Source organism: Neodiprion fabricii, chromosome 4 (assembly GCF_021155785.1).
Source record: "Neodiprion fabricii isolate iyNeoFabr1 chromosome 4, iyNeoFabr1.1, whole genome shotgun sequence".
In the NCBI taxonomy this organism is placed as follows: Eukaryota; Metazoa; Arthropoda; class Insecta; order Hymenoptera; family Diprionidae; genus Neodiprion; species Neodiprion fabricii.
This window is the reverse complement of record NC_060242.1, coordinates 21,128,175-21,149,750: the sequence shown is the minus strand read 5'-3', so window position 1 is coordinate 21,149,750 and position 21,576 is coordinate 21,128,175. Positions and strand designations below refer to the sequence as shown.

At 46.2% G+C, this 21,576-nt stretch overlaps 1 protein-coding gene and 1 long non-coding RNA gene across 3 annotated transcripts in view; both read right to left on the bottom strand.

The window, feature by feature from the left end:
• LOC124181214 overlaps positions 1 to 21,576 on the bottom strand; it is a 40,392-nt gene that overhangs the window by 3,638 nt on the left and 15,178 nt on the right. For both annotated transcript variants that reach the window (XM_046567545.1, XM_046567546.1), the window contains exons 9-17: positions 19,381 to 19,859; positions 13,452 to 18,312; positions 12,129 to 12,515; positions 3,367 to 3,509; positions 2,339 to 2,526; positions 1,748 to 1,850; positions 1,499 to 1,660; positions 1,146 to 1,390; positions 112 to 326 (exon numbers count right to left, since the gene is read on the bottom strand). In XM_046567545.1, coding sequence (XP_046423501.1) covers positions 112 to 326; positions 1,146 to 1,390; positions 1,499 to 1,660; positions 1,748 to 1,850; positions 2,339 to 2,526; positions 3,367 to 3,509; positions 12,129 to 12,515; positions 13,452 to 18,312; positions 19,381 to 19,859 — 6,783 coding nt within the window. The remainder of the gene's footprint in view (positions 1 to 111; positions 327 to 1,145; positions 1,391 to 1,498; positions 1,661 to 1,747; positions 1,851 to 2,338; positions 2,527 to 3,366; positions 3,510 to 12,128; positions 12,516 to 13,451; positions 18,313 to 19,380; positions 19,860 to 21,576) is intronic.
• Positions 3,521 to 11,579, bottom strand: LOC124181219. The gene is made up of 4 exons (XR_006870418.1): positions 11,569 to 11,579; positions 8,257 to 8,262; positions 7,260 to 7,265; positions 3,521 to 3,675 (listed from the first exon to the last, which is right to left on the bottom strand). It is a non-coding gene; the product is annotated as an uncharacterized LOC124181219 (long non-coding RNA).

Sequence of the window (21,576 nt, the reverse complement as noted above, 5' to 3'; positions counted from 1 at the left end):
TTAATTCTTTTTTTTTTCTCCTATTTATCAAAATTTGGTAACCTTGTGTTGTTTTACTTGGTATTTTTTTTTTCGTTTCGTTTTTCTTCAAATTAAGCTAACAGCTCTTACCTGTCCCGAGATTGAATCGAACGCCACCGAGGAATTCGTTACTCGCTATTCTGTCGTGATCCCAAACGGTGAGTTCAAGGCCGCGTTCAGCGAGTTCCTGAAGACTGACGTCCCTGTAAATGAAGGTGTGGCCCCAGACGGGCGAGCCTCCGGTACACCGGCGCACAACCCCCGTTTTTTGCTTACCAGAACGACCCTTGTCCGGTAAAAGATAGCTGCAATGATAACGAACTTAAATATAACAAGGAATGATTAATTTTCCCCAACAATCTACGCAGAAAAATATTTCATTAAGTAAAACGCAGATTCGTGATGTTAACGTTGTTTCGAGCTCCGTTACATTGCAATCAAGCAAAACATGAGGTTGAAATTCATAACTTTAATGTAACGATATATTTTTAGGGAAACTCGTTACTTCGAAGCAACTTTGCAACTGTCTAAAATTCAGTACAGTTGTCATACGCGAAGTCGTGTTTTTGCAAAGCGAACTTCCTCGAAGTTATTCCCAAGCTGATTTTTTGTTTAACGTTTAGTTTTGTTAACGTTACTTGCTCAAGCCTTGTCGCAAAACATATCATTTACACGTATACCGATGTTTTGGCAACTCAACTCCGTCAAATTGTCGTTCAAAAATACTAACAAAACATTGATATTTAAAGGAAAGGTTTTGTGCAACAGAAAAAAAGGTTTGCTTTTCGTCTGTGAGTGTATAAAAGTAGAGTATTTGAAATATGATCAGATCGTACGTTCTTTTCACTTACGTTAAAAATGATTATTGCGTAGTTTGTATACCTATATGCAAATGAATTATAAGATGGATGTTAGTAACGTTATTTGCAACGCTGCGTTTTCATAAAAACATTCGTTGTTCGACACTCCCCAGAATTTTCCAGACCTTCAGTAACTGGCAATAAAGCAAAACTGTACAATCAATATTCTCGAGTACTCATCGATTACAGCTCAATTTGTTCCGAAATCGAAAAGCAATGGTTGTTAAGTAAAGAATGTCTTTCGAATCGCGTTTTTCAACGTACCTTTTGCAAAAAGGATCGCAGGTGCCTCCGTGTTTCGCCCGAGTTTGTAGATTCCGTGCCTCCTTGACGAGAACGTGAAGGGCCCCTTTGCTCCAGCTCTTTCGGGCCTTGGACCCGATTTTCTCGCTGCTTCCGCTCCTCTCTCCAGACCGCTCTTGCTGCTGCTGCGTCGGATCAGGAGGCACGAATTTCAGCCCCACTATCACCTCGCCTTTGTAAGTAACGGGATCGTCGAAGGGCTCGGACTGTTCGAAGAGATAAAGGGAGAAGGTAGTTGGAAGCGAAGAGGATTTTGGCGAAGAGACGAACCGAGTAAAATGTTTCTTCAACTCAAATTTAACCGTTTTACTCACTCTTTCCTGTAGCGGATACCATCGCGGCGTAGGATCGTCGAAAATCTTGTTCTCCAGAGTCATCCTGACCTCGCCGAGGAAATCATTTCGCCCGAACATGTCCGAGTGCCAAACTGTGAGCCAGAGAGTCCGGGTTTCGAGTCCGTTGAGGCTCATGTGGAACTGAAAACAGCCACGCGCTCATTTTTTTAGGAAAGTAATCTTTGCGCGTAACGCGAATCGCGATAATCGATGTATTAAATTCCTTACCTTGAGTGTCTCGTCGAAGACAGGATTCAACGTGTGTTTCTTAACCTTAGTTTTCCGCTTCCCACCCTTCGATTTGTCAGGCAATAGGTAAACCTTGACGTATCTGAAAAATTGAGACAAGACGAATCGTAGTAAATCTTCATCATTGACTTCATAATTTGATGAAATTTTTGCACTTAGTTTCAGGCGATTCGTATAAAATCTCATGGAAAAAAAAATTAGTCATCAACAGAGCTTTCGCAGTAAAAATTCACGTGTCTTAAAAGTTCTGAGCGTTAACCTGAAAGAATAATCAAGTTTTTCTCGAAAAAAACTTTTCCACCAATCAATTTCAAATTCATCAATTGGTAACGATAATTTTAGAAAAAACCGTCGTATATAATACGGTGAAAAAGACGATACGAAATAAAATGCTATAAAATTGAAAAAAAATAAGTTCAAATTCAAATAAAATCTTTTTCACTAGACAAAACTCGAAAAGAGCTTGTTTCGTTCAAACGATCGTTTAAAACTTGAAATCGCACGTTGAAATCCGAGGTTCCGACTTGTTCTCCGTTCGTGAAATGTCGTGAAACATGAATCTGCACTCACGGATCGGAGCGATTCCTCTTGACGTCGACCGGCGCCAAGTCTCTGCATTGAGTGACGCGAACCTCGAAGGCCTTCTGCTTGTAGTCGTACTGAAGACCGAATTCGACTTCGCCCCTAACGGCGACCGATCCGCACCACCGTCCTTCGCCTGCTCCGCTGTACACCGAAGCCATGGAGTCGGACCTCGCCTGTCGACAGTCATTAATTCGCCAATTAATTACAGCTGTCCAAGTGACGCTTAAGGTGCGTAACTTTTGCTTCACGGAGACAAAAAATCAAAAAACAAACGACCGAACCAATCCATCGATCAACGCGGACTCACGGAAATAAAGATGGAATATTCGACTACAATTTGTTTAGGTACCAATCACACAAACGGAACTTCAATTCGACAAAAATGTGGTCGATTATTTGAAGGACACACTGAGAGAAATTTTTAGTTCCGGTTACCGCTCAGTCTTTAACTATTTTCATTTTTTACCACAATCGAAAAATATAGTTCTAGGTAGGAAATGAAAATTAGTTTTCTAGCTGTTACCGGAAAGTCTCGTATCCGTTACTATTCTTTCTCATTACGATCACTGTTAATATATTTTCTTGTAACTGTTGTAAAAATTTAACGCTTGTGCAAGAATAAATTGACCTTAAAGCCTTGTTTAACTAAAAAACTACAGCAAACCTCACAAACCGATTTTGCGTTGCAATTACCAAAAAAGGATCGACGATAGCGCCAAATGGTTACGCGTACCTCGTTTTTCGTAATTCCAACAACATTCAAATAGTTTTTTTTAAGGATTTAATTGTTTTACTGAATTTTTTTAGTTACTATAACAAATGAAATTTTTCTCAGTGCAGTTTTTCTTTCAAGGAAAATTTTGGCGTTCGAATCTTTGTACGATTTCGACTTATTAGAAACGCCTTCTGAGTTTACTTGTCGAGTGATATTTTCGATTTTTTGAGGAACAAAAGAAGAAAATGCGGGATCTCTTCGATATCGTCAATTTTTACATGTGCAATTTCCAACTCACCCCAAGACTGGATGACGACGCTCTGGTGCCGAGAAGGCTGGCGTGAAGATCGCGATCCATAACGTCGTCGTTTGAGAGGCTGCTGGCTCTGGCTCCACCGATAATGGGCGTACTGCAAGCCTCCGAAAGACTACTGCCGTCATCTAAATCAAGCGAAAACAGATCGGTTTTATACTGTGTTGTACGTCACGGTTTAATCGGGAGCTTTTGATATGCGGTGAAATATGGCGTGGTGAGATTTATTAATTACGCTCATTCTCGCATTACTAATATGTATAATTTAATGTTAGTGCACAGCGATTGAAAAATCTTTTGTCTTCTTGTTATTCTTACATCTAATATTCATCATACTTATTATATAGTTGTCAAAAGCAACAAAAACTGGGAATAGCGAAAGCATGAAGCAAGAGCAGTGAATTCAAGATTGAAAGAGCTCTTAATACTCGTATATAATAAACGATAAGCGCTCGTCGCGTCGTTCGCATCATGGGCGTAAAATGTGTTCAAGCGATTATAAACAAAAGCATATTATATACGTATATCATGTAGATTTGGTATATCGTGAGAAATTTTTGTGGATCTACTATTCAAACCTTGACAAAATATTCTATGTACCAAGAAGATTAAATAAAATTGTCGGAGGAATCACTTAAATATAATTTTCAACAATTCGTTAGCAGTTTAATTTTTCTCTGAGATTAATGTCAAGTTTGTAATTTTTTCAATAATTGTCATCATCGTTTTTTCGGTTCCAATACTACGAAAATCATATTACTGAATCTTTGCAGCATTTTAAATAATCGTCTTCAAATTACTCTTATGTGTATAAGATGAGGATAGCGCTTCAGAAAGGAAAATCGCAAAAGGCACTGGTGTATTATACTAATGTAAGTTGTCACTTGGAATTGCTCCGCGAGAAAATAATCTCGGTATCGTTAGCACGTTAATTAGCTTTAACGTGGCAATTAATTAACGGATTGTGAAGTTCACAATCTGAAAACGGAAGTGCTCGAACTTTGATAAGATTGGTACGTAAGCATCGCGAGTCTTATGCCAGAAACACACATCTCGGTATAAAGTTGTCATATTTTTAACATAAACAGAATGCATAAAACCGTCTAGGGAATAAAAAGCTATTGAAATATACAAACTTTGAATGATAAAGTTCGATCAAAACTATGTCAAGCCTAGTTATGAGAACTAAGTAATCGAGTCAGAAGATTGAAAAAAATTTTTACTCGTTCACGAGTAAATGCAGATCCATTTATTTATTCTACCTGGTTTGTTTTATTCGATTACACGAGTAATTTGTTCAGTTGAAATGATTTGCACTGCAATTTAATAATTATGCAATGTAGGTACTAGATTCAAGGTATCGGTTGTTTGATTTAATGATTTTGTACCAACAACAAGTAAATATCGTTATAGCACTACATGTTCAAATACTTGACACTCTTTGAGACCCAAAAATATTTTCACCAATTTTTCTCAATAAAGTTTTACTCAATGTGTGAAAATACCTTAAAAAAAAAAAAAAAAAAACACCAACGATACAACCAAAGCTTTGATCTTAGTAAATGTACTCAATTCCACTGCGCGTTGTTTGAAGCGCAGAAATGACTCATCAATCGAAGAAAAACATAGAAAAATTTGTACAACTCGCGTTGAAATATCGAAGATCTTTCGAACTTCCCGGGTCTCGACCGAATTACCGTAATTCTGAACGACAATATCGGGCATCTCGCGTATTCTAACCCCGAGCTTATTTTTCCCTGCAGCAGCTTGAGGATTGAGCGGCTCATGATCGCTGCTTTCGTTTCCCGTCGAGCCATTCGCGGATTTGTTTTTCCCACCAGAATTCGAGCCGCTTCGCGAGGCTGGTCGACTTCCGTCGAGACTGACCGGGGTCTTCGTCTTGAACCCTGCGAGCTTTTCGTAAGTCATTTTCAGGGTCGGGGACTGAGACCCCCCGTTTCCGACGCTTTTTATCGTCGTTTTCGCCGCAGCTTCGCCCTCCGTCGAGCTCGCCGAGTCCTTCGGGCCCGAAAGCTGGACCGACCCCGACCTCAGCCGTCGGGCCCATTCCTCGAATCGGACCCAGGCAACCGCCGTGTCGACGTCGACGCTTTCCGTCGAGCCCGAGCCTTCGCAGCAACAACAACAGCGCCGCCAATATCCGATCGTTTCGTCCACCGGCGTCCAATCCGGTTCCCGGGTGCGAAAAGTCGAGTAGGCGACTTTCCCGGGCATTTTGGAAACGCGGTTCCTCTCTTACTCCTTTAGTTAATTATTCTCATAGAATACGAGACGATGCACTGGTTCAAGCCATTTTAGTACCTACAGTAGTCAGATTTAATGATCATTGTTTTATCCACTTGTTACTGTGGTCACAAATGTACGACACAGAGGTCACCGTTCACTTAAACACTAATTTTCAAACAACGAAGTGTTATAATATTGTAGCCAAAACTTGCTCTCAAAGTCGGATCTTGGTCGTCGATGAATCAAGTACCTCAAATTCTGATCGTTCGAACACAATTGACAGTTCAACTTGCAGCTAATACCGAGTCATTCTTTTAATGAAAACGAATATAAGTCAGTACAATAATTGGCTTCGAGCAAACTTGTGTTAGCATCTATTCGCGTTTTGGGAACATTAAATTGCTACCAGAACTCGCAGTCTAACTGACAAACTTTAGTTTTGATCAAGCTTGATGACTCAATACTTGAGATACTAGATGCAGTAGAAGATATTAGCGGTCAAATTAATGAGTACAAAATTTTGTGAAAACGGCCACAAGTGATTGTATGTAAAGAGTGATCAGAAATGGAACCATCCATTTGCCTTATTGTACTCTCTGCTTTTAAAACACTCCAGCAGAAGTTTTCGATCAGTATTCGAACGACGCGAGGCAGTTACTGAAATGTCCCACCTCGGATATTTCACTCCTGCAGTTCGCTCAGACCGCAAAACTTCCGCCTAGAGCTTGTGGACAGCTGCGACTCCGCGTAGCTCGCTGATTATGATGCCCGAGTGTTTTTGCCTCGAGATCAGATGTGGATCATGACTGTTCGATTTTATTATTCGAAAAGATCGAGCTTTATTGCGGCGAACAATCAATATCGATTCTACTGTGAAAAAAAAAGTTTTCTAAACCCGTTTTTGTGTATCATTTGGCAAAATCACAGTGCGACAAAATCGTTGCACCCTCTGCTCCTCGATTCATTCGCGATGTCATCTTTTGAATCGAGTAATACGTCAGTAACACAGAAATTTCCCACCGACCAAAAACTGGATTGATTACAACTGTGTCACGAAGGCGATGCGACACGTTGCAAAATACAAATGTTGTTGTTTGGTTAAAAACAATTATTGTCATTGTTCTTCTTCTTCGGTTTCTTGCTCGGTTTATCGAAACCTCTGGGCGAAGGTCCACCTCACCGGAAGTTGTACTACAATATGCTGCGTGTGTGTATAACATATAATGCAATCTTGAACGTGGCGAAACACGAGCGACGATAAGTAAACCGTTTCCTCAGTCTCTCTTTTTTTTCTCCATTTACCATTTAAAAACGATTCACGATTGTTGAAAAGCGCCGAATAGATAATTGCAGTCGAAAAACTCAATCTCGAAACGAAAGGATGAACAACCGCGATCCTACTGATTTGTTAAATACGATTTGCAGTGAATTGTTATGAAGATTTCAAGCTGTGAACTTTAAACAGTTAGATCAGAGTTTCATCGCCGTCATCAATTTTTGCGAAATTGAAAATAAAAGAAGAAGAAGCAAAACAGTATGACAAAAATACTTGTTTGAACAAGAAAATAAAAAAATAAAAAATCAACTATTCTCTGCGTAGAATCGAATATTGCGGAGGTCCTGGAAAGGACCTGATCCTTGTCTGTAATGTTTGCAGAATGCGTAGGTTTTTGCCGTCTCTACGGGTAATTAATATCCGATCCGAATCGCCTACGGTCAGGGCCACCGTTTAATACGTTGCAAAAGAATTAAAAAAAAGTTCAATCCCGTCCGCCCACTGCAACTATTTAAACGCAAATTGTTCTAGAAATTTTTTGCCTCCGATTTTCTCTTCGTCGAACTATTTTCTGTATCGAACAGACCGAGGCAATCAGTCGCTGGCTGATTTGTAATGCGAAATCGCAATATTTTGAATACGTGTTATATGTCTCAAACAATTTGCAATTTATTCAATTCTAAGTCGTCTACAATCAATCGTTGTGCAAAGATTGAAAATAATCAATCAGACTTCCAAAGATGAGATCAAAGAGAAAATCAGAAGCAAAGTGAAAGAAATCAATGAAGAATATACCGAAGTTTGAAAAAAAAATGGATCATTTCTCGATGGCATTTCTCCCTTCGCTCCGCGTCTTCATATTTGGATACCGTAACCCGGATCGGTATTTCGTAAGCATTTCAGGGCTGGAGGCGTTACAATAGCCGTCGATCCATTTAATAATGTTTTCTAGAAAGCGTAGTGCGAGCAACCTCGATATTATAGAAAGACGAAGGAGGTCAGTCGCTTGCGTCTCGCGCGACACGTAAAGCAATCTCTCCGGGATGCCGGGGGCACCGAGACGGGCAATGCCGTCCCTGAATTCGGATCGGCGAGCCGGTAGTGTGCATTATAGATTCGTAATGTGATTAGAGCCAGCCGTTCGGGCACTGTAAGGTGAAGTGATCGCGTAATACGCGAAGAGTCGTAGACGGGATGTACGATCCGTAGGATCGAGCCTTGAGCATCGCTTCGAAGGTTGCAGTCCTGCTTTGAAGTCACGATGAAGCCTCCTCGATTCTCTCAATTCGTTGTGTATTAAATAAATGGCGTTAATGGTTTGTTGCGAATTCGAGTTGAGAGAGGAATAAAACGGAAGACTCTAACTGCTGTAAGAACGATCGAAAAGAGCAGAGTCTTCTGCCGAGATCCGTAGATCGCGCGGCGCTCAATGATGGTCGAAAATGAGGAAAACTTTCGACATAGGAATGCATAAAATGTAACACCGTTATATCGCTGTCTCGTTTATACACTAATACAAAGTTGGATATTACACCGGGTCCCACCACCACCGCCTCGTCATTCGTTGCAAACTTCTAGGTGTATAGTACCTGTATTATTGTACCGTCGAAACAGCACAGCTTCCTGCGGAGCAACTTTCACGCTCGTAGCTAGCCGAGTCGCGTTCACAATTCGACCTCGAGTAAAACGATTTCCGAATTCACTGTTGTTACATGCCTCTTTGTATGATCGTTGCCTTTTTTCTTCACCCTCGTGTTATCAGTCTTCAATTGCATCGAGCAGAAAAATGTCTATACGTAATCGCTACTACCTATGACACAACACTATCCTCGACTAATATTGGGTTTTTGAACTATCGATGTGTGCTTTATTTGTTTTTACCACATCGTCACTCGTTCGGTACGTTTCATTGTTACCGTTGCTGTTTGATACTACGACAGACTCGTTTTTGTATGAAATTTTTCAGTCATTCTATCAATGTTTCTATCCTAATGACACTGAGAGAAATTTTTAGTTTCGGTTACCGCTCAGTCCTTAATTATTTTCATTTTTTACCACGATCGAAAAATATAGTTCTAGGTAGAAAATGAAAATCAGTTTTGTAGCTGTTACCGGAAAGTCTAGTATCCGTTACTATTCTTTCTCATTACGATCACTGTTACTATATTTTCTTGCAACTGTTGTGAAAATTTAATGCTTGTGCAAGAATAAATTGACGTTAAGCCTTATTTAACTAAAAAAGTAGAGTAAACCTCACAAACTGATTTTGCGTTGCAACTACCAAAAAAAGATCAACAATAGCGCAAAATGGTTACGCGTATCTCGTTTTTCGTAATTCCAACAATATTCAAACAGTTTCTTTAACGATATCTGTTTTACTGAATATTTCTAGTTACTACAACAAATGAAAATTTTTCTCAGTGAACATCAATTTTTGAAGACGATCTTAGTAAGAAAATAAAGTATCTCTCCGAGTTTCAACCTTTGCTCAGTTCCTTTCTCTTTCTATTTGTCTTCCTCTTCTCCTTCTTTTATCTTTTTTCTTCTCATTCCATTCATAACAGCATCTGAATTCCCCGAGCCCGGGAGGGAGAAGATTGGTGTGCACGGTGCCATGTTACGGGAAAACCGACTATTGGCTTGACTGCCAATTTCTATCGGTGTGACACAGACGACACAACAGCATGGAGATAGATACACACGTCATACAGGTAGTAGGTACCCGAGTACCCAACGGTGCAAATTTATGAAAAGAGACAGAGAGAGAGAGGAAGAGAAAGATAGACGTGGCAACGTCGCCGCTACAGGTGGCCGGCTCGAGGAAACTTTATCCAAAGGTGTGCTATAGTCACCACGACGACTCGGTTGAAGCGGTGGATGGATGGATGTATGTAGGTGCATGATTCGTGGGTACGGCATACATACACCATCGCGTCATTCGCTACTTTCATATAACAGTACGCTACGTACAGTTTCTGGCAGTCCGTCTTCCCAAATTCTACAAAACCACACGAGCAGCGATTCGCGTGTCGGAAACGACGCCCGTCCTCGTCCTTATGATCACAGTTCGTCTTCTTTGGCCACTTCGCGTCCCGTCACTGGTCGTTATCTAATGTCACGTTCACCTCCGTGTTCATGGTTGCGATTCGCAAATCGGTTCGGAACGAGGCGTTGCAATACTGCAAATCCAGCGGGGTAATTTGATCGGCTGGCTTTTCTCGATTTCTCTTTATCTAGTCAATGGTGCCGACTAATTGTACGTGCCGTAGACACGTGTATAATCTAACTCCACCACGTGTTCATCCATTCCAGCCGTTTATTGTCAGAGTGTAAGATATTGATGGGGAATACATTGTTTATCTAGTACACCTTGAACCCAGGCGGAGAGCGAACCTTGATGGATTGATTGCACATCGTCAAAAAACTCTATCCGCTCCTCCTTTTCGCCTACGCATGCGATCATCGAAACCTGGCATTAACCGCGGCCATTATGCACAAAGTTACGACCATGCGGAGGGAACGGACGTGTCATTACGAATATTCACGGACGCGTTACGAACCGGCTGGTGAACGCTCAATTAACTAGTCATCAAGTATTTCAATTCAGGGACAATCGGGTCTTTTTCGAACGATCCTAGATCGATCTATCCTAGAACCTGGAACGTCGAGCTAATCATATTTCTGTTTTGACGGGAACCTTCTACAGCATGTGGCTATAAGTGCATGCGCGATGGTTATCGTGTTACACTATCTAAAAGGCCTTCTAATTTTTCGCCTCCTCTCTTGCATCCTGCCTGCTGCTTTTTCTGGAACGCTGAGAGCCGCACCCTCTTCAAGGTATCGGAATACACAGGTCAAAGAAAAAAAAACGTCGATAAGGATTAGAGTTGACGGAGAAGGAAAGTAGGTCGTATACAAGCGTGGAAAAGTCGCGAAGATATTGTCTTCAAAACGATGTCCAATATCAACATAAATCTCAAGTCAATATTATACGTGCTGGGGTTTGAACTCCGTGTTTTCTCGAGTTCAAATTCGACTACGTAAAATAAAATAAAATGATGATGAAAAAAGATTTAAAAGAATGTCCACTGCTCATATTTCAAGGTAAAAGTATGACGGGAGAAAAACATGTTGTTAGCCGCATGCCGTAGTATGCTAAAGAGAGTTCAAATATAAGTCAGAACTCAGCTGGTTTGAATTTTATCTCAGTACGTCTCGTTGCTGAGTTACGATCTCTAAGAAAAAAAATGGCGCAAAAGGGTTTCATTTCATTTTAAATTCATTTGACAAGGAAAAATTACAAGGCGTATAGTCATCAGATTTTGAATTCTACGTGTAGATGAGAACAGTGGGAAGCGTCTCGTCCAGTTGCAGCTTATGACCGTTGATCATTAACAGTCACTGCATAATTGATTAATTCATGAGTCATTATCACGTCCATGATAATATAAAATTTCGGGTTAGGCACATCCTGGAGCGTGCTGTGGGGCGTTTTTCACGTAACAGCACGCCATTCGGAACCCCAAATTGCGTGCAGGTGCGCCTTAATAACGAAAAGGCGTCAGCGCGGGGTCGGAAAAACGAATGCACGCGCCCTCCGGTTATCCTTCAAAGGTGGAAAGGGATCCCCTCCAATGTTTACGCACATACACGCGTACGCGAACGCACACGTGTGCTTGGAGTAGAAACAGTGTGTAAAACTGGCCTAGGAGGAGGACGCGTGAATGGACGATGCAGCGACGATATCTATCCGACGAACCCGACGTGTAAAAGCCAACCGACTGCTCATCTCTCGCCGCAGGGTTTGGTGGAAATTCGAAAGCACCGCATCATCGCGGTAAAACGCTTCCTATATGGTCTATCCTCATTAATCACAGTCTCCCAAACTGACGACGAATGACGTGGTGCTCTATTATACCTCTAGCAAGCTTCTGTACTAGATCGGACTTGGATTAATCTCTTCGCGACAGCGTTAATGTTGCAGTTGAATGTTTCCCAAATTTTTTATTGTCCCACTTGAGTACATATGGTATGTACTTCTCAGACAGCACAAGACGGAACGTCATCAAAAAAACGTCTTATATATGACGTATAACCCATTTTTTAACTTTTAAAAGATATCTTTACTTCCAAAAGATGTCCTTCGCTACTTTCAGAGGTCAAAAAATCGATAATCCAGACAGTCTAAATTCTCAAATTTTTACACGACAAACGAGAGACTTACCGGGGGTGAGAGAAATGGCCTGCCTTCGACTCCTGGCGGTTTCTCGCTTACCAACAGAGCTCGAGCCGGCCGGAAGTTGGAGTCCGGGTGCACTGACGGCCCTTTTGGGTCCAGCGGAAGGGCCGCCACCGGAGATGTTGTTCCTGGCGAATCCCGGCGGCCGATACCTTGCGGATTTGACGTTGTTGTGCTGCTGGAGGAAGTGGTGAACACTGTGGGCCTTGTGCATTGTCGAACCGGGACCGGAAGTGAGTGAAACCGCCGGCAGCCGGGGGAGCGAGTTGGTCGCTGTCGCTGCCGCCTGCAGCCCTCTAGGCAACGTCGTCGCCCGCGAATCCGCCGCGTATTCCAGTTCGTCTTCGGTGTCATCGTCGCCGGCCGACGCCCCTGCGACATTCAACGATCATCCACTCGCGTTGGGTCAAGCTATATCAGGTTATATCATCCTCGCGTGCGAAATTCAAGGCGATAAACTCGCGCCGACTCGAGATATTTCGCGTTTTCAGGTATCACGGAGGTCTTGCCACAACTCTATCGATCATGGTAGCGATGTACTGTTACCATTCTCGCTTGTTCGAGGAAGGAAACACTGGGATGTATGCAAAATTTATATACCAAAGGTCAAGGAACATGGACCAGTCAAATTTACAAGCAAAAAAAAATACAAGTTTCTACTAACGTCTGTTCGCTGTTAGTCAAATTTTGATACTGATGCAATTTTACTTAAATCATCAAACTTTGGCCTGAATATACGATTGTAATTTAGAACCAACACTCGCGTTCACTTTTAAAATACTCAACAGCTTGTGTAAGCTTATTTGCTGAGTAAATCTGGTAACCCCGTGTAAACAAGACAGGCAAACACCTTGCAGTCTACTATGTGCCACTAACTATGATGGTAAATTTGAAAGATTTCAAAATATCTGTGCATAATGATATTTCCGAACATTACGCACTTGAGTGGCGGTGAAATAACACTGTTAAAGCAAGCACAACGCTCTTTGAACGAAATAACCAAAACTAATATCACCCGAAAAGATATTGTTGTTTAAGGAAGATCGCAAGAAAAAAAAAAGAAAAAACCAAGGAAACATGGCTCGGTGGGGCCGCGAGTTGAACCGTCAATTGAACACGCACAAAAGTATAGTAATAACGAAACATCCACAAACACGAACACATTATACCACGATAGTAACGGAGTGAGTATAAGATACTTTCACCATTCGGTCCGTACCCGTAAATGATTCGATGGATAACCGAGGGAAATCCGAAGTATAATAATAAAGAACAACAACATAGGTAGAGTGAAGAAGTATGTCTCACCGGATTCTCCCCTGGTGTTAGCGTCAGGAACAGAAGACCTTCTCCTGTTGCTCCATATCTTGTCCTCAATGGAAGCCGAGCCGCCTCCGATGGATCCGCAGCTTCTAACGCGGTCAAGTTGTTCGCGTGACAGACTCTTGGGATTGAAAAGTAGATCGCCGGCGCTGCGGCGTTTAGCGGCCATGGCGAGAGCGCTAGCGGACGCGCTGACGTCGCCGGAGCAAGCCAGGAGGCTGAGTTTCGTCCTGGAGTCAGCAGGCATGAGAGCTGACTCAAAGCTGCCGCGCCACGAGAAACGCTCGTTGTCGCTGGCTTCGCGTTCCTCGCCCTCCTGGTAACCGGCGGCCGGATGTCCGTTGAGCAGAAGAAGCGGATCGTGAGACTTCGACCTTGGCAAGGGGTGCTGGGCGGAATCGGAGGTCGAATCGTCGTCCTCGGTTGTGCTAGCGGACGAGGGAGTCCTGTGGTGAGGATACCGTCGCCAGGGTTGAGCGGGCTGCTGGACGGCCGGTCCGCCCTCCGAGACCTCGTGCATCAGGGCGACCAGCCGGCTTCCGATGTGATGCATGACCTTGGCAATCAGGGGAGGACTGCTGTGCGGCGTCGAGCTGGCGTCCGAACTTCCGCCGTCGCCGGTCATCTTCGTGAAGCTCTGGACCAGTTTTTGATACACAAAGGCCGTGTCGCGGCAGCCAAGCGGCTGCGGCTGCGGTGCGGCCGGCGGTTCGACGGTCCCGGTGGTGTCGAACTTGCTGATGATCTGTTGGCAGCTCTGCGATATCTGTTCCTGAAGGGCGGACCGCCGACCGCCGGCGCCCTCGAGGTCGGAACTGGTGTAGTCTGAGCTGTCATACGAGTCTGACCAGGTGTCCTCCGAGCTCAGGTATTCGACGATTTCCTTAACCTGTTCATCCCGGATCCCGGGTACCGTTTTCATCAGTCTGGTAAGTTCGTTTTCGAAGTAAACAAGCTGCGGCGGCTTCGTTCTGCTCTGACTGCCAACCACACCGATTCCTGCACCGGGTCGGGATCGTGGAGAGCTACCAGGAAGCCGAGGACTCGGTGCCGGAGACGCGGCGCTCGAGTTCGTCGGCGTTTGACTGCTGTTCGAGTTCGCTACCATGGTCTTGAAGAACTGACGCATCTTCGACATCATCAGATTCGTCTCCTCGTCGCTCGACCAATTGTTGAAGCTGTCCTTCCGCGAGAGAGAGGCATTCGGGGGCGCGAGATTTGCCTGAGAAACGGGCTGCTCCGACCGCGTCGTGGCCATCCCTCTCCTATCCTCCTTTTTTCCTAGATCCTGGATACCGTTCGAAGTTTGTCCATCGGCCGATAATAATTGAGTCCTTTGATGCTGTAGAAGGTCGTCGTAGCTACCGATGAAACCAGAATCCCTGGAGTGCTGCTTTCCCCTGACGAGACCTGCGTCGTTCTTCTCGGCCTGAAGCTGTGGAGTCTGCAGACTCTTGACCCGACTCATTTCCGGTAGCTGAGACGCGTCCGGTTGCGGAGTCTTTGCTCTGTCCTCTTCGGAGTTTCCAGCCTCGAGATCGGCATCCAGTTCAATCGTGGGTTCAGGGGTCTTGTTTCTATCCTCGGGGATGCGCGGGCTCTGAGTACCGAGGTTTCTGGGCTTCTTCTTCTTCCGTTTAACGGTATCAAACTGTCCGTCGGTGCCAAAAGCCGGTGCCTGATCGTCGGCGCCATCTGTTTCGGTCGATGAACCCTCCGATTGAGTCTCCTGAGAGTCAGGATTCAGGCTTAGGTCCTGCAGCGAGTTCTGCGAGCTGAGATTGTTGGAGCTCTGAGCAAGAGCGAGGAGATTGTCAAGGGAGGAGCTGTGCGATCGGCCTGTTCCACGGGCTCGAACGAGGCGTTTCCTGCGCTGTTCCGGGCTTGGTCTGCCCTCTGAATCGCTCCCAACGGATCCGTCCGAGTCTCTTCGGTCCCTGTCGAAACCTAAGAAGTCGGAGAGGAAGTACTTCTCGAGTCTTGAGGACGATGAAGAGACCAGATACTCCGGCGAGTTCTTCTCCGTAATCTGACCGTTTTCGTCCTGGCCGAGGGACTCGAGTCCCTCCGAGTAAATCGACGAAGTCTCCGAAAGACTGTCCGCCTCGCGGGATCCTCCGACACTCGCCGGTCCCTCGCCGAGCCCAAAGAAGAAGTACTTTTCAAGTTCGGAAGCGGACGGCGGTCGTTGCTTCCTCGGACTTCCGGCAGCGAGGCTGGACGGCTCGGCCTCGCTCTCCTCGCAGGATTCCTCGACGATTGTGTGAAGCGTGAAGTCGATCGCTTGCCTGTGATAGCCACGAAGCTCCTCCTCCCGGTCGCCAATGTTGTTGGCCTCGTCCTCGGAGCTCTCCTCCGTCGCGGTGGTTGCGCCGGGCTCATCCTCGTCGTGAGAGACCTCCTCGACCCACGAATCGTCGTCGGCGAGACCTTCCTCGAGTATAACAACGACTGGCTCAGCGGCTGAATTTTTCTCCGGAAGAGCCACGACCCTCCCGGCAGCAGCGCTGCTCTTGACCGACTGAACGTCATCACTTTCACTGGCACTACCGACGCTGAGTCCACTATCAACTTCCGGTTCCACTGGCGCCACGCGGGGCGCCGATCGCTTAACTGTCGGAGGTCTTCGCGGGACCGCAGGAGAGGTCGCATTGCGACCCGTAGCTTCAGCCGCGGCCTCCAGGGCCAGGTGATAGTAGCCGGCTAGGCCACGCGGGGCCGGCGGTCCTTCCTCCGGTTGAAGCAGGGTCGTCGTGTCCGAGGTGACGACGTTCACCGGCTGGTAGGCACCCTGGGTTATCATCACGAGGCTCTTGTACCGATTTCCGTTAGCAACGCTTTTCGAACCTTTCGCCGCAGCGTGTTGTGTCGATTTCGGCGGTGATTGAAGAGAAGCGACTGCTGTTGTCTGGCACCCATCCTTCCCTACGGGCGGGCGTCGCTCGACTGCCGATGCTGGCGAAACATGCGCCGTGGTCCCCGTCGCTCCGACACGCGCGGCCCCTTCCACCTGTTCCAGCTCATGCCTCTCACCTCCACCTCCACCTCCACCTCCACCTCCACCTCCACCTCCTACTATCTCTCCTCCAGTTTTCCGACGACACTCATTCCCGCCGCCGATTTCAACCGTGTGATCACTCGCGACGTCCGTCGATCCGACGCTCTTGAATATCTCGTGGATCTTTATCGATATCAGATCGTTCACCGTATGATCCTCGTCCTGCTTCTCCTTCTCCTCCTGCTTCTCATCACCCACCGGCGGGGCATGGACCGACTCTATTGATTCGCCGGGCGTCGTCTGAAGGGAGTTGACAGCAGCATCCTCGACACCGGTGGCGACGCCACTGTCCAACCTACTGGACCCCCCTTCGTCGGTGGAAAAGCCATCGGAGTTGAACCCGTCCTGGTTAGTCTTGTCCTCGTTTTTGGGCTCGGCGATCAGTCGCTCGCGTAGCTTGATCAGATCGTCGTTGACTGCGCTAAAGGCGGCGGCCTCGTCCTCGTCCTCCTCTTCGTCCTGGTCCCGAGACCAAGCGGTAATGTCGTACTCGTGGAGTTCATCGCTGCTGACCTCGCTGCCGGTCGTGGTGTCGCTGCTTCCCGTGTTGCTGGTCTCACTTCCGGGTAGAGTCGCGTTCAGAGGGGAATACGATTTCCCACTTTTATTATCCGCCATGATCGTGCCACCGTCGATCATCGACGACGGTACGAAAACTGGTCGATCACTAGACCCGCTATCATTCTCGCCTCCCGCGACCGGCGATAACGCCTCCGGCTTATCGGTCCTCGTATCGGTCGAACAAGTGTCGCCGCCGAGCGGTGAAAAGGCGTCGCTCGTTATCTCGAGGGAGTCGGGAACCATCGCCGAGCTCTCCTCTCCCTCCGGCATCAGTGAATCTGGGTCAGCGGGGCTTTCAGAGTCCCCGATTACGTCGGGATCCAGACTCCTCACAGACTTGAGCTCCACCCTGTGCTCCGCTTCGTCGGCCTCCGAGTCGACCAGGTATATCTCGTTTTTCTCGAGTTCGAGGCTTCGCACTCGGCTCAGTTTTACCCTGGAACTCTCCGTCTCCTTGGTATCCGGCTGACTCCGATCCTCGTCGAGGAACCGGACGTGCCGCAGGACCACAGGTCCATCCTCGGGTAGCGCGGTGACTCGCCGCAGCGTTATGCCCACCTCGCGATTGGAGTCAGAGTCCTCGAGGTCCTCGACGTCCTCGGGCTCGTTGTCACTCGTCGACGAGTCGTCGTTGACCACGAATACTCGAGAGAAGTGGTGGGAAGCCGAGTCCTCGAGGTCGCTGCTGTCCGCCGAAGAGCGTCCCGACGAGCTCCCGGAGTTCATCCGGTAGTTCATCTTCGTTCCCTCTCCCTCGCTCTCGGAGTCCGACGATTTCTCGGCCTTCTGCTCGACTGCATCGGAGGCCGACTCTTCCTGCTCCCCTGCCGGGGGCTCGGCTGGCTTCTCGGCACTCGGTTGACCAAAGTCCACCAGGGCACCGGTCCGCCCCTGGTGGAAGGCGAAGGTCGCCGCAGCGACTGCGGCCGCCGTCGCCGCGTCCTGAGAGCGTGAATCCAGGAGGCCCGAAGGGTCCGCGATTCGGGGCCCGCCGTTAATGTCCTGGACGAAACGTGGCGGCCAGGCGAACCACTGGGCAGCTGCTGATGGTCCGCCAGCCCGCGAAAGTTGAAGCGCCCCGAGGTCACCCGCGGTGCAGTTTATCATCGACGTGCTGCTCAAACCCGACGTCCACAGCGAGGCTGGCACCGGGACCGGATACGGCACGGGCACCGGTATCGGTACTGGTACCGGAAACACGTTCGCTCCTCTCGCACCGCCGCACGCCTAAACCAAAAACCGGATCAGCTCGCGGTCAAGGGTTATTCGTAGACGCGTTCGTGTGAGATACGGCTTTTTTTTCAGGAATTTTTTTCTATTGCAATTGCGACACGGTCAACGTAACGCTGTTGAACCGTTCGCGATGTTAAGAATTCGAACGTGTCACTTTAACTTGTTTGTATACATACGTTTTTCTACTTTCATCGGAGAGAGAGGGAAGAAAATAACCAAATTCGTTGTTGCGTGTTTCGATTCTGTTCACTAAATATATTATAGTTGTACTGATTCTAAAACCATCATCAGGTCATACTTTAAAGTTATCTGAACACTACCGATTTTTTGTTTTTTGGTATAATTCTTAGTTTTTAGATGACTGTAATATGTGTTCTGACGTGGATGACTATGCTTCATTATAGAGATTCGGCAAGTTTAAAGAATCAGCTTCAAGAATCTATGCATGAATTCAAAATATATTGCACAGTTTACGAATATTTCAACTTTTGGCGAAAAGCGAAATTTCCTCATGTTAAATGCACTGGAATTAAAAATGAAAAAAGCAACCTGTTAAACTTGAGCTGAAGAGCTTATCTTTTCGAAGGATCTTTTCATTATCAAACACTGTAATTTGATGGGGTAAGAGCGAAGAAAATAAATTTTTTTTTTAACCACCCGAATATATATAATATTGCAACATCAGTGAGTTACAATTCACAGTTGTAACATCCAGCATTATTTCTTTTGTTCATAACAAAGACGAAAAAAAATACGATTTGATGATTTTCTATTTCTCTGTTTAACACATGTGTAAAATTTTTAATAATTCTCATTATCAAGGAGAGATCAAATTCCCCCGATTAATAATACTTTCGTACCAGTCAAAAGGGAATTTCAGACATGCATCTGCCACTTTCAACTACTGCGTTATACCATTACCAGCGAAAAAGCAATTTCAAATCGGCTGAAACTTTTTCGTTGATACGATTGATTACAACGTAATCGAATACCGCCACGCTTTCTTCGCCGAAGAAACTGAACAAAAAACTAAAGTAAATAAATAAAAATAATTGCGGGTACCTGACAGGCGGAAGAGCCTCTCCCTGGACAGCAGCTCCAATCCTGCTGACCCGAAAGGGATACTCCGGAATGGTTTCTAGCCGGACTCGGTGAATATCCCGGGGTGGATGTGAGGGTCGTGGCGGTGGTCGGTAAGGTCGTTACGCCGACGAGTCCAACCTGGAGGTGGTGGAGAGGCTGTACGGACCCGCCACTTTCAAAGTAGTCCCAGTCGCAGTCCTCGAGGCCCTGAGCCAGGGTAGACCTCGGGGCGCCGTTGAGGGAGGAGGACCCAGAGCTGCTGTCTGCGTCGTCCTCCTCGCGTCCAGAGGAGGAGTCCGAGCTGATGAAAACGAGACGACGGTAGTCGATGATCGGCTGGTCCTGTCCCGGTTGGCCCTGCGGTGGGCTAAAGTGTGCACCCCCCCGACCGATGACCTGGAGGTGCTGGAGGTCCTCGGCGCAGCCTCTGGCGTGCGAACGACCCCGTCGTCGAGAGCCTTCGCGATCGGGATACTGACGTTAGTCCTCAAGATGGCTTTGATATTTTCACCCCTTCTCTGTCTCTGTCCAGCCACCACCACCGTTGTTAGTTCCGAATATCCCAGTTAATCATGTCTACTCTAACCAGAGGCCCACATAATCGACTAATGACACCGTTGGCTATGGTTAGTAATTAGGTACAATACACAGATGCAGGGAAAATAGATAGTAACGAGCTTGAAATCGCTTTTTGCGAGAACTTAGTTTAATTTTTAAAGACCTTCAATTGTTAAGAATATCATCAAAACTATACTGATTTCGTTAAATTCAACCTGATTCGCTTCAGTCCCAGCTTTTGAACTTCCGTCTCGTTATCATTTTTTTTTCTGCTACTTTCAGCACGTTTTCCATAAATTTTCTTCCAAGTTACCACACGCAATGATAAATAAATAACTCTCTGGATACTCGATCTGACCTATACTTCGATCGTAATAATATTGATTTGTAGATGTGCGACGTTTTTCACACTTCAACTGCTGTGCTTACAGATAACGTAGCGCGCGTTATCTTAGCGATATAGATTTTTCGTGATTACGCGTACGTTTCTTTTTCTTTGTTCTTTATTTATTATTTTTTGTTCATTTTTTTTTTATTATTATTATGCATACATGAATCAGCATATGAAAATTGTATATGCGTATAAACTTGCAAATCATTTCACGAGGGACTAATTTGGTACCATAAATTTGTACAAGATCCCTGATAATATGTCAGAGGATTTGGCCAACACAGTGATGCACTTTACTGTTGAAAGTAATCACGACGCAACGTAGATTCGAATGACCAACAAGCACAAAACACTCTGTGTAATACTCGACGTTTTCAGCCGCACATGCACAAAGCTGCAACAGCAACCGCGGTGAACCGCCGTATGATTGAAAACCGTCGAATTAGGTACGTACGATCAGCGATGATGCATTGACATTCACTATTAATCACCACAATCGAAACCCAAACGAGGAAATAACCATTGAGTTATGAAACACTGTGGATCGGGTACAATAACCGGGAACGGTCAGTGCGCCGGGGCAATACCGACTGGACTGAACCACGCACCGAAACCGGAGGCACCCGGCCTCCGCCTCACAGTCACAACTTGGGGCTCAAGCCCAAGCCCAAGCCCAAGCCCAAGCACAAGCACAATCCGAAGCGGCGTTCAGCGGGGCGGATAAGTGTTGGTGTCCATAGTACACTAAGCTCGAAGTTGGTGTGTTCGTGAATCGAGCAGCAGGTGAGCGCACCGCACCGTGGAGACGCAGAACGTCGTCACACTCCGCACGCTGCACGGTTTTCCACCACAACTGTGCGCACTTTGCTGCAGGAGCACAGACGAGGTTTATGTTTCGAGTGTCTGTGTGCGGTTAGGCATGAGGAGGTGGACCGCGTAGGCAAACTCGTAACGAACGGAGACTACTGCACTCGTTCAGAGCGAGCAGGTATTACAAGTAGATAAGAGAAGCCGCGCGTTGATGCGGCTTCGTGGGCGTTCGTTCAGCGGCCGGGTCCGCTGGCTCGTTCTTGCAATACCGCGACACAGACAACTGCCTCACTTTGTAAGCCTCGTTATTTGGATAACCACCAAAACGCGCCAAGATTCCAGCACGAATTACCGTGCCGTTTTTCTTAACAGTTCTCTAGTGGAACCGGTACTCGTCCGGGAATTGTTAAGACTGG